Source organism: Meleagris gallopavo, chromosome 7 (assembly GCF_905368555.1).
Source record: "Meleagris gallopavo chromosome 7, MGAL_WU_HG_1.1, whole genome shotgun sequence".
NCBI lineage: Eukaryota > Metazoa > Chordata > Aves > Galliformes > Phasianidae > Meleagris > Meleagris gallopavo.
In genome coordinates, this window is record NC_139410.1 from 30,220,451 (window position 1) to 30,233,513 (window position 13,063).

At 36.1% G+C, this 13,063-nt stretch overlaps 1 protein-coding gene and 1 long non-coding RNA gene across 19 annotated transcripts in view; one reads left to right on the top strand and one right to left on the bottom strand.

Moving 5' to 3' along the window:
* The window catches only part of LOC146544018 (uncharacterized), a 56,613-nt gene that overhangs the window by 9,871 nt on the left and 33,679 nt on the right, over positions 1-13,063 (bottom strand). The gene's annotated exons all lie outside the window — the stretch shown is intronic.
* The window catches only part of R3HDM1 (R3H domain containing 1), a 42,305-nt gene that overhangs the window by 845 nt on the left and 28,397 nt on the right, over positions 1-13,063 (top strand). For 15 of the 18 annotated variants that reach the window (XM_085228760.1, XM_010714027.4, XM_085228751.1 and 12 more), the window contains exons 2-6: positions 124-334; positions 5,776-5,817; positions 6,270-6,359; positions 9,628-9,742; positions 11,543-11,621. In XM_085228760.1, coding sequence (XP_085084886.1) covers positions 164-334; positions 5,776-5,817; positions 6,270-6,359; positions 9,628-9,742; positions 11,543-11,621 — 497 coding nt within the window. In that variant the 5' untranslated portion in view covers positions 124-163. The remainder of the gene's footprint in view (positions 1-123; positions 335-5,775; positions 5,818-6,269; positions 6,360-9,627; positions 9,743-11,542; positions 11,622-13,063) is intronic. The other 3 variants (XM_010714032.3, XM_010714041.3, XM_085228752.1) reach the window with 2 other exon arrangements.

Genomic DNA, 13,063 nt, shown 5'->3' on the forward strand with positions numbered 1-13,063 from the left:
GGAAGAATGTAACAGGAAAGCAAATCTTCACAGCAAAGCAACTTTTATTTTGGATAGCTGCTTAGGTGTGTGTATTTCTTTCAAAAAAACTACTCAGTGATTCACTTTTTCTTTGTCCTGAAGGTTCCGTGTTTCTTGTAGAATTTTAAAATAATCTTTTCTAATGAGGATGTCTGATATTCTTACTGTAAAAGATGAAACTGATGCAATGAAGGGTTCAGAAGCTGAATTTAAAGATACAGATCCAGTTGAAAACCTTATAAAATCAGGAAGTCAAGAGCAGATTCAAGTGGAAAAGGATGAAAATTGCCCTGATAGCAAAAACAATATGCCGGTAAGAAGCTTTTCTCTTTATTTTTCACTGATGGATTGTGTTAAATGAGTCTTTCTCATTGTGTTCTCATTTTTATCATGATCTCCTTACGTGTTACTTTGACACAGATCAGGAGAACTTTTATTCACTTCTCTGTTTATATTCATATATATGTATATATATGAAGGTCAGTCATTTTTGATTGTTTGATGTGGATAAGTGCTTTTCACAGGAACCAGACAGGTTGTGTGTTATTTTGGCTTTCATGAGTGCACATGAGAAGCTAAGTCAAGGCTTTTCTATTATAGCAGAACAAGAGGAAAATTTGGCACTTCAAACATCTTCAGCTGTTGCTGAATATTGTCTGTATTTCAGAGAAATTGCTGTATTGTGAATACACTGTATAGAATAGTAAGATTTGTTCAAGACACTGAAATATTGAGTGTTCTAGTATGGATAAAGCACTACAGAACAGCTCAGCATGCCTACCCTGAGTAGGAGTGACCAACCCAGGGGTTCTGAGCTATGAGTCGCTCAGGTTTAACTCTTACAGAACAGCTGTCCTGCATGAGGCTGAAGTAATCAGATGTCAGTGATCCAAGTCCTAGGTATTAGAGGATTCAAATCAGCAATCTGGGTCCAGCCATTCTCTCTCCATCAGTGGGGAGGGAAACAGTGAGTTTTCATCCCATCTTGGCTGCCAGCAGTACTTATGTACCTTCCCTTTTCCTCAGTATTCACCCACTTGACAGCTGTGGTGTGCAATCTATCAGGCTGGAAAGGTTAGGTTATCCTAACAGAAATATCCTAACAGAAAAGTTGGTATGTATAAATACATGATCTTTGCAAGATAGGAGATACACCTACAGAAACTTGTGGCATCAAATTTTGAGTAAGATGTACAGGAGGTAAATACTGTGAAATCGTTTTGTATTAAGAAAGCAAACACACCAGTGTTAGCACCATTTAAGAACGTGTGGCAGTGTATTTGATACCTCTGAGATTCAGTTATGCGGTTACTATGCAAGCTCAGGAGCTCTAAAAGATAGGGCTGTCGCATGGGACAAACTGGCTGACTACTGGCTGAGGCCTAGAAAAAGAGTCAGATTTCTAGGAAGACATAATTTCTTCTCAAGCACGAGCTTCTAACTTTCTATAAGAGTTCTTCCATCTGTGGGTGGTTAATAAAAAAAAAAAAAAAATTACGATAAAAATGATGATCAGGGTATGGAGTATGCCAGTATTCCTTTGTGAGTTGCAAAAACAGGAGGGTGGCTTATTAGATTCTTGTTATTGAGAATTGAATACAACTTTCTTTTGGGACTAGCTTTGTTCATGACTAGCAATTCAATATTCTGCTGAGTGAAGTAGGGCTTATCTGCTAGTTTAATTTGCTTCCAAATGAATCTTGTCAACTACTGTAATAACACAGTTCTATTTTTTAATATCTTCTGACTTTATTAAAGCTGGTATCAGTGTAAACAGATAGCTTTATGGAAAAATAAAGTCCTTAAAATGAAGTATTTTGCCTGTAACATATGAGAAGCAACTACTGAAACATGGGTAGATATTAAAGCTGGTAATCTCTTTAATCAATGGAATATCCCAGTAGTCATCACAAAAAATGAATGTGTATGTTTCTTTTCCAGCAATTCAGTAACTTGGAAGAATCTCATTCACATTTTCTCATTCAACAAGTAGTGTAGAAGCTTATGAGGATCAAGTGGCAGATTGCCTTCCTACAGACAGGCATTCCTGCACAGAGAAATGAAACTGTCCGTGGCTACGGGCTTTGCTTTTAGCTTTGGCTTCTTTGGCAGAGGTTTTGGTTGGTTGGTTTTGTTCTTGTGTGGGAGTAATATCTGGTGACAGGGATAATTATACAACATACCCATAGCATACTCACCAGGAAATGTACAGCTATGTAAAGAAAACGTCTTTTTGATGCAGACAGTTCTGTCTTTTTCACTTAGTATTAATGTGGATGTTGTGTCCAGGAGTCTCTGTCAGAACCAGAACATTGCCATTACATGAATGGTGTAATTAGAAATCGAGCTAGTTGTCTGAGAGAGCACTGATTTCAGGAGTGGTAGTGCAGTCTGTGAAAGTTAATGTCACTTGTGCTATGGTAGCTGATAGTGCAATTATGTATGTTTATACACTTCCTTTCTAAGTTGCAAATTAATTTATTTACAATCAAATAAGAGACTAGCTGTGATTGTTCCTCTGTCTAAACCTATCAAGTTTGTATGCTTCTGGGTCTCTGTAGTTTGAGTAACAGGCCATTATATTTTGACAAAAAGTTTTGACTAAATTCTAGATTATTTTGAGACATTGTGCACTAGTCACCAATTTGCTGTTGTGTACAATGGAAATGTGAAAAATATCTCATTAGAGTACAGGGGTATCTTTCCCAATCTTTTTAAGTAGTGTAAGAGTGGCACAGACCTTTTTGTTTTTCTGTTCCACAGCTAAGTTCTCTGAAGCCTTTCTTTGCCTTATTCTCAGCTATCTTGGTTTCTTCAGTTTTTACTTGTCTTTGTTTCCAGAATGTGACTTAATGATTTTTAATAGGCCCATGATTGGATAGACTCTGTTCAGCTTTTGAACTGTTGAAAATGCTTCTGTAGCCAATGGTGAAACTATTTTTCCAATTTTGATCATTAGTCACCTTCTCCTGTGTCATGGAAAATTGCTGTCAGTACTCACCAGTACAGGACAGCAACTAACCATAGATCATGCTGTTTTTTCTGTCATTGCGAAGCTATGTTGTTAGGTAGGACTCTAACATTTAAGTGGTTTTAAAATCAGTCTAGTTTAGTAGAAAGGTAAAAAACCTCTTTTGGTTCAGATCTGCCACAAGTCTCGTCTGTCCTCTGAAACGTCCAAGCAATAAATCAGAAATACACAGACCTTTCTTAAGATTTTTCATGCTCCTGTGTTTGCCGCCTTGTGCCTGACCTGGTTTTATCCAGTTTCTTTATAGCACAGAATGATAGAGGAAGGCATGTTAATGTTCCAGACTTTTACGTTGTATTTGGTATAATTGATGTGTGGGGTAGTTAGGAAAAAATAGTCAGATGCTTCCTCTGAAAGTCCCTGGTTGTATTTGACTGCATGTGTTTGGTGAGCGATCTTAACTTCCGTTTTTACTTTGCTGGTTGCATTGTGTTAATTAGTTGGAAATGGAGCATAGTACATCGTCTCAACTGTTTTTCTTTAAGACAAAAACGTGATCAATCTTTTCATTACGCAATTTTTTTCTTTGTACAGTTTTTAAAAACACTTGTTTTTAAAGTGTCTTGATATCATGTCCAAAATTACTAATTACGGGGCATAAATGTATTTTTAATCTTACTTTCATTAACACAGTGTTTTCTCAGGTTGTTAAAACTCTTTCAGAGCTGCAAATATTAAGAAGTTGCCTAACTCACTACGAATTAGATACTCTAAAGCTCTAAAGCAGCTAAAAATTGTTTGGTTTTCACAAATGAGAATATAAAGATGCAGTATAGGAGCAAAACTTAGCAAATACAGGAATTGGAGCAGAATTAAAATTCACAGAGCTATAACATGTTCCTGTCCTGGAACTGCAATGGAAATGTGATTATTCTCCGCTGCTCGGGTTCTGTATAAGTAAGGATCTGGGTCCAATCATCTTAAAGCTGCATGAGTGAAATTACTCTTCATGTCCCAGGACTTTTGGTTTTGTGTTTCCAGGCAGAGACCTTGCAGCATAGACCTTTTCTCACATGAGTTGTCCATGCAATTCAGCCATGCCAAATCTAGTCTGGCATATATCCCTTACAGTTATGGCTGGACGTGGGGGCTTGTACTTCAGGTTTTGATATTCTTGAAATTATACAGGAAAGCAAGGAATTGAGGCCTGTTAAATAATTATTTTACAGGGCATAAAAATATCTGGTCTTAATATGATGGGTGGAATGATATTCATCTCATGTGCAACTCTGAGGTTGGATCCATTTCAGGCGTGAGAGGGTCTCCCTCTCCCCTATCCCCTGCTCTTCCCAGTGTGGCTGCTACTGCATTGGTCTCTAAAAATTGTCACATGCTCATGAAGCCAAGCAGCAAAGTATTCAAATACTTTCATTTACTACACTCAGTACCTTATGTTTGAACTCACCTAGGGTAATTAGTGTGGGATTAATTGATAAAAGTTGGGAAATCATCCCATTCTTAAAGCTCAGTAGCTTGATATGATGCAAACTTTGGCACAAAGTGCCAGCTTTCAGTAAACTATGCATACTTTTAGCAGAACCGATAGAAGGACAGAATGTTTTTCAGACACCAACAAGGCTGTCTCTATCGTTGAAGGTATAGGAAAAGCTGAATTGCTGTTGACAAAATCTCAGCAAAGAAAGAAAAAAGAGAGAAAAGAGGTAGCAGTTCAGTTTGCTTTCAGTGCAGCTATTTAAAGTCCTTTACACAATGAAATGAGTAGTATTTAAATGAGCAGCCCTTCTGCTCTTCACTGAAGCTGGGGCAAAGAAGACACTTGATACTTGAGGAAAGTGACATAGCCTTTCATAAAAAAGGGAATATTGTCCATTAAACAAAATCTGAAACGGTATTAGGGATGTTATTTTTCACATACAAATATTAGGCTTACTCTTAGTGAAACCAGTTCTGTTAAAGGTTTTTATATTCATCTGTTTGAGTTCCACAGTGAAACCAGTACTTAAACTATGTTACAGCACTGTGAGTGCCTCTGTGCCTGCACAGCTATCACTGGAGTTTGTTCAAACTCTGCGGTTAAAAACCTGTCAAACACTTTGTTTTGAATGTACATTTCAGTGATGCATGCTGTCCTAAAATGGTGATAATGTTCTTATTTTAAAAGAAACCATTAATAAGAGAAGGAATCTCGGAAGAGAGAGTGTTCATGGATAGTAAACTACTTAACTAAAGCAAAGCTTTTGGTCAGCAACCCGTTTTAAAGTTGTTCTTTATAGCTCTTAATCTTCTAATTATCTATAAAATATAAAATAATAATTAGAACATATATTAATTGCATTGTAAGGGCTTTTTTCTTTTCTTCTTTCATACCATCATTTTCCAGATGGGTTTCAGGAATAGGAGGAAATTTTATCAAAACATATTCATGTTACCAAGGAAATTGAGACATGAGAATTTTAAATGCAGGAGATCACAGGGAGTTTTAATTATATGGATCTTACTGAGTGAGATTAATGCTTACTGTTTGTTAGATTTATTTTTTTACATCTTTTTTTTATAAATATCTTCTGTTATAAATGAAGAAAGGGAACTTGAGAATAAGCACAATGAAAAAGGAAAAGCATATAGTCTTCAGCCAAAAGCACCTGCTGTTGCTTTCATAGTCTTGACCATCACATCAGTAATAACTGTTAAAACTTTCTCTGTTATGCAGACTTTTACTATTAAGTTTAATAAAAACCTTTTCTGTTGTGCCTATCGTTCAGCGGCCAGTGCAGGCTTTTGGACAGACAGCAAAAAGGTCGAAGGTACAGTAGACTTGTGTGCTGGCATGCTGAGGGAGCCCTCCGTGCTTGATATGAAGCCTTGTTACGTTGTGAACAGTGCCTTTAGTTTTGCCCTTTCTTTTCTGGCAATGAAGCTTTATTTTATTCTGTTGGATTTTTTTGTCTTGCCTAGTTGTCTGCTTTTGTGGTTTGCCTTTATATTTTTGGTGGCTTTTTATTGTTATGGAGAGAAACACTTTCCCAAAGATTTTATTTACTTTCCATTAGATGTGCTCTGTTGTGCTTGATAGTGCCTTCAAACCTGCGATTGCTTTGGTATTTTCTTCCTAAAGGAAGTAATTTATTCAAAATATTAAAAATACTGTTCTCAGCCAGTTTGTTTTACGTAACTTGAATGGAAAAAATAACAGCTTGTGGTATCTTTATAGAACTTTGATAAGCCATAGTTTTTAATTTTACATACTTTCCTTTAGTCAAACACAAAGTTAAAGTTAGTTCGGAGCCTTGCTGTATGTGAAGAATATCCACCACCTCCTACAGCTGAAATATCACAGGACCTCCAGGTAAAAGTCGCATTACTGAAGTTTCTGAAACAATCTGAAGTAACTTACTATTCAAAAAAAAAAAAAAAAAAGTCTTTTGGGTGCTCTTTAAATATATAGATACCAGATTTAATTAAAAAAAATCAGTACAGCTTTAATAGGGATGGTGATATCTGGTAAAGAATCTGCTGCTTCTGAATCTTCTGAACTCCAGTGACTGGTATCAGGGAATGCAAAGAGGGAGGCTTTGTTAGTTCTTTCAGCTTTCTGGCATTACAGTGTGCGTGGTAGCTAATGCTGTGTGCCTTCATTAAGACAACTAGAAAAACAGTGTGGTTGATATGCAGCGTAACTTAACAGCTTTATATTTAGATGATTTAAGCAGTTTTAAATTCTGGTGTTTTGAGTGAATTTATGCATGTTATTAATAATTGCTGGTGATTCTCTTAACGCATGCCTGAGGTATTGCTGAAGACTAATTTCTTAATATAGACTCAAAGAAAATCCTAAATACTGGGCAAAATATATAAAATGCTTTAAAGTCCAACTTCTCTGACTTTATCTATATCCTTAGAGTGCAATGCTATTACCAGTTCTAGTTTGGGTATGGAAGATGGGCACTGAAATGATTTTTGTGCTGCTCTTGTTTTCTCTCCTAACAAAAGTTAAATGATTCTTCATGTCTTCCTCATAAAGCATATTGGCTTATTTTGCTGCTATTTGAAAAGCTTCTGAAGTATCTTTCTGTGAAAAGTCTCACTTTCTGTAACAAGCAAAGGGAACCAGTAGGAGCGGGTGAGAATTTGTTGCTGTTGGAGATCCATTTCAGTTTTGGAGAGTGAAAGAATGTGAGAACTCAAACTAATTAAACATCATAAGAATGAGCCACAAAGTCTCTGTCTAGGTTTTGTTCTTGGAACTGAGAAAAGAGTGTTTTTCCCAGTCCTTCCATAATGTACTTGAAGAGTTTACTGGAGAAATTTTGAAACCGGGCCAGCTAATCTAATAAAAAATCCAATTCTTAGGAACAGCAGTACAGCATGTGGAGTAAGAGATAAAAGACAACAGAAAAATTGATGCCATGTACTGTGATTTATAATCCTGTAATGTTTCCTGTAAGGCTACCAACACTGACTAGGAGATCAGATCAGGGTTGAAGCAGTAGGGCTTAGCTGTGTCACTGCATCTTATTCCAAGAGGAGAGAATCCTCATTTGATGAGCTGTTCATCCACAGCATATTCCAAATGTAAGTCATCAGGATTTTTTTAGAACTCTTGCACTATATGACACCCTATATTTAATGCTTTAAAATCACAGACTCTCATAGTAAGCATTCTCTGCAGGTGACATTTATTGCAGTGTCTTGTGGGAATCTCTCCTTAGCACTTTGCAATATATGCAGCTTATTTTACCTTTGTAATACACTGATTCTTTATTCTTTTGCCATCCTTTGTCTAAGTTTAGCTGCTGGGGTTGTTCTGATTCTGTGCACTGATATATGAAGTACAAATACTAGCTCAGAATGATTAATTTCAGCCCTTAATAAGGAAAAGCTGGTTTTGTGTCCATGATATTGATGTGGGTAACGAGCAAATTGAACTTTAAGAGATTGAACTTCTGTAACAAAATGAAACAACCCAAAGTGGGAAAAATGAAAACAAAAGGTGACAATCAACAAACAGCCTGTAGTGATGGTTTCAACTGACTTGTGTAAATTCAGATCATAGCTGATTTTAGAGAGTGCTGGTGAAAGTTGAGAACCCAGAATATAGATCCTTTTGAGTAACTGCTCTGAAATGCTTCTTGACTCTTATCTCTTTATTCAAGTGTATTAAGCTGCAGAAATTTTTCAGGTTTTGATGGGTTTGATTTGGGGTTGTTTTTTTTGTTTGTTTGTTTTTTAAGTCAAAATTTGCTGATAATTCATGCTGCTACAGTGAGGATTGGAGATTGGAAAGTCATTTGCTTTACAACAAAGAGTCTGTGAAATCAGTATACTGACAGAGACCAGCTATCACTATAGTGGGATTAAATGAAAATTCTAAGGAACAGAAGCTAAAATATTTTTCAGTGGCTTTCCCATGAAGTAGGTCATGCTTAATTAGGTGCTACAGGTTTTAAAGCATGAAATCATAAGAAAATGCCCTTTGGAACACAGTTTGTTGTCACACTTTGAAGTAGAATTGGTGGCAGTAGAAGTGGCTGTTCAGACAGCTCTCCTTTTTTAGCTCTTGTTGCAGAAAGGAGCATAAAAATGATTACAGTGAAATAGTCTTTAGCCTTGGTAATTCCTGACTATCCTTGCAGGATAGAAGAGTGGTAGGCAAATAGTTGTGGGGCAGCTCTGTGAGCTGGGTTGGGAAGAATCAGATCTTCTACAATGGGATGGGTGACAGCATAAACTCAGTTGTCTCTGGGGAAGCAAAACAGATGTTTGAGAAGCTTCCAAGTAAAAGGAATGGGGAAGTGCCATTACAGGTCAGGATCGGTGGTCCACCTCTTGGGACCACTCCAATAAAGAATTTGTCTCCATTTCTCTCATCTTACTGTGTTTTTGCTGTCTGAGACATGATAGTCCTTCATTAGTAGTTTAGTTAAAGACAAGAAGAGGCACAAAGAACAAGATGTTATTTGTCCAATAGTTAGGGAACTGTTATGTCACAAAAGGAAAGCTCTGTTTTGCTTTATCTGGGAAACAGGTTTCATGATAGTTCCCCTATATTGTATAGAAACAGGGGTTTCTGAGATGCCTGCACACAAAGCTACTTTGTCAAAATACACAAAAGGAATCAAAGCCTTGATTGCAATAAGGTTTGCAAATTCAGCCTGGGTATTTTCTACTCTAAATATTTCATCTTTGTGTGTGAATCTGGTAATGCTGGTCTGTCTTAGAGATTGAAGCATTTGTTTTATTCTGTAATGGAGGGGGAAATGTAGACGATGCACACATTGCATAGAAACATGGTATATAAAATTTGTCTGAAAACTGGAATATTTTCTTTGTCTCAAGATACTTTAGATTCACTTTGAAATAGCATTCAGAGCCAGGAAATATGTGAAAATTCTAAAATATATATTACTTTCTATGTCTTATCAATAGTTTTTGATTTGCTAGTAAGTAATTTCATTTTGTTTGGCTAGAGTATATGTGTGATCAGAAAGAAAGTGAAGACAGTTACTTTCCTTGTTACTACTTCATTTTTGCAGGTGACATAGTGCAGAAAGTTCTGCCACAGGTATATATTGTTTGAAATAATTTTCATGATGACTGACTTTTACTTTTGACAGGAGAAAATTCAAATCCAGTTGTCACAGTGTTGTGAAAAAGAAGAAAAGCCTGCAAAAGATGAAACGGAAAAGGAGAAGTCCAGTGATAAATTGCACAGAAAAATGTTATCAAGAGGTTTGCTATCTGTCATTCTGCTTTTAATTTGCATTTTTAATCACTGTTTTCAGAATTTATTAATGATCTTGTCTAACTTTTTGATGGGAAAAGTCTCATGGAAGTGTTTTTTAAATGTAAAAAATGACATTGCTTTCTTATGACTGAAAGTTCGTTTCTTCAGAGTTCCACTATCTAAGAACGCTCTGTTTGCATGAACCATAAGGGATTTTTGGATATGTTAATGATTAATATTTCATTGTTTCTTGTTCACCTGACTATATGGTCATTCACACACATACTTTTGGTAGCATCTAGATTATAAAAATCCTTTGGAGTAAGGATTGAACTTGATAAGTTAGAATGACAAGTATGATGCATGCATGTTAATATTCTTGCAGTCTGGATTGAAGGTCTATTCCACTTGGAACAGAACTGCAGAAATTAATCATCACTGTCTCTGTCCATGTTATCTGTTGCCATGTTCATTGCATATAAGTTGGAAATTCATTGAGCAGCTCTTGGTTTAAATGAAGGAGACAGAAGTCTAGTAATCTTGTATCAACCAATATGTAGGAAATATCTTTAAACCTAGTATCCTTTTCATGAGACTGCTAGCACTTGTCTGCCTTGTCTCTTTCTCAATTCCATGAGGCCTTCTTCATGTGACGTTTCTGTACATCTTATCCCAGCTGGTAACCAGGCATTCATGAAACAAAAAGTGCCAGGATGCAGAACTTGGCTGCATTTATAAATGTCAGTCTTCAAAATGGTGCCTCAAGAAACAAATGTGTTGTTAGAGCTATCTTGCTCAACCTCTGTAGTGCGTGCCCACCTTCTAAAAATTAAAACAAAAAAAATTGTGCTGTTGCTTCCTTGAAACAAACAAACAAACAAACAAAAAAGCCTGCTTATATTCTGTATCCAATGAATTTTGTGCTCCTTAGTGCAGTAGTCCCCTCCCTTGTTGCTAGTAGAAGCTAATTTGCCAGGACTGTGCTCCATACTCAGCACAAAAAGACTTAGAACATCAAGGTCTGAGGCACCTAAGTTTGAGCTGTGCCTACCTTGGGCATAGGCTGACACTTACATAGTTCTTGAAAGAAGTGTAATTCCAAAATTATTAACCCATCTGTAGCTTATAATTCTGAGATCTGTAACTGTGGAATGTGCTGGTGAAAGGGAAGGTTTGTTGTTCAAGTATTTCAGTGACACAAATTATTATTAGGAAATATTTTATTCTTACTCTGAAACCAGAACAAGACAGAAGGCTGTGGCAGAATTCCTGAACATGACGTTGTGGAAAGCAAGACCAATAAAATGAAGGTTCTTAATACTACAGAATAACAATAGTGAAGGCTAAACTGTTACTGAATTACAGTATTTCTTTGGGCAACATCCAGTTTTTTGGTATATCAGCTACTGGTCCATGAAAGTGTATACAGCAGTGCAGTGTAGTATGTTGGAGAAAACTTGGAGGGTGGATGGAAATGAGATGACTGAAAATGATAAAATACTCCTTCAAAATGTAAGGAATTTGTTAATAAGACTGACAGTGTTACTGAAGCTTTTGCCTCTTATGTTGTGCTTGAATTGGAGAATTAAGAGAGACAGGGTTTTTCAGCTTTTTTTTTTTTTTTCTTCAAACTTTTTCTCTGGAAATTGCAAATGTTGCAGCGTGTCTACTAGTTAAACAGTATTGATCCATAAAGACAATGTTCATCAATAATTAGGAAAAAGATATGTTTGGTGGTTTTTTGTTTTTCGGGTTTTTTTTTTTTTTTCAAAATGTAATTCTGCTCTCTTCCACCCTACCTCTAGATTCCAGCCAAGAGTACACAGATTCCACTGGTATAGATCTTCATGAATTTTTAGTAAATACATTAAAAAACAATCCCAGGTAAGCATCAGCAAAATCAACTTGCAGTTTTTCTGTCTTTGCTATAGCACCATGTTTTGTTGGTGTTTGTTTGTTTTGGTTTTCATTATTATTAATATTATTATTATTGTTATTTTATTTTCTTCCTCTTAAATGTTTACCATTACATCAATTATTTGATGAGATTTTGTTGTGAAGACTATCTGGAAACCAATCCACTATAGTTTGTGTGTTATATAAACACAGGTTCAGGATCCTGACCTGTTATAAATGCTTTTCCTGTTTAATGAGCAAATAAGTTCTGTCTGTGTGCAGCTCTATCTGAAGAGACTCTAATACTCTTTAAAATTTGTACTCAGCATCTTCTTGTTAGATACCAGATTGCGTTCTTTCACTTTAACGTGCCTTGTACTGAATGTATAGACAGCTTATTTTAGTATGTAATATATAAATCACAGGAACATGTATCTTCAATCTACACATCAGAAACCAAATCTGACCTTATCCAAGTCTATCATTTGTTAGGAAAAGTTGAAATGTTTCTGTTGCTTTGAAATTGGCAGTATGCTGTCCATCTGGTTTGTTCTTTCCCTCAACAGTTTAATACTCGATCTGTGGCGTAACATGCAAGGCAAGAAATGAGCTTAGTGGAATTGTGCTGCTCTTGTGAAAGATATTCCTGTTATTTGTTAGTTGCTTAGATTATAGTTGTGATTTACAATGTGACAACGTATGGATATTCCATTTTATTGGAGGAGTCAGAGAGGGAACAAAAAAGAAAAGATTATTGTAATGGACCAACGCGTTTTGTCCTATACAGAAGACATCAGAAAAATTAGAATGCATAGGCCTGTATTAGTCTCTTACTTCAGCCCTACTGGAAGTCATAAATCATCCTAGTGAAAACAAGCTTATAGGCAAAGGCTTGGTGGGGGTTTATCTGTTATCATAATAACTGATGTGTGCACACAATGACCTTTTGACAGTTTCATTATATGGTAATGAGATATTGAAATTGGCATATGCATTTTTAAGATTATTTTATGCTGTTTCAGCTGATACTCATTTCAATCATCTTGAGTTTTAGTTTTTTGTATTCTCTTAACATCACATTGCAGTGTGTGTCAGGTTGTAACTGCTCAGTTGTAAGTATGTTGCAGGAATGCCTTCTGTTACCAGCACCTACTCAATCTGTTTCTCTGTGATCCTGTGATTCACAATTCAGGGGGCAATTGAGGCCTCTGCAAATCTTGCTATCCATGCTGACCAACAAGAACAAACCTAGTCACTTTTCCTTTTTGAGCCTTCTTGATGACTGACTTTCTATTGATAGTACCAGGAAGAAATTACTTGCAGGCTCTTTGTACTGTGATTTCTGAGATGAGAACAGTGTGGATTCAATAAAATACAGCTTAGTGGAAAATAAGTACTTTCTCCTAGAAATAAATAAATATTGTATTAGA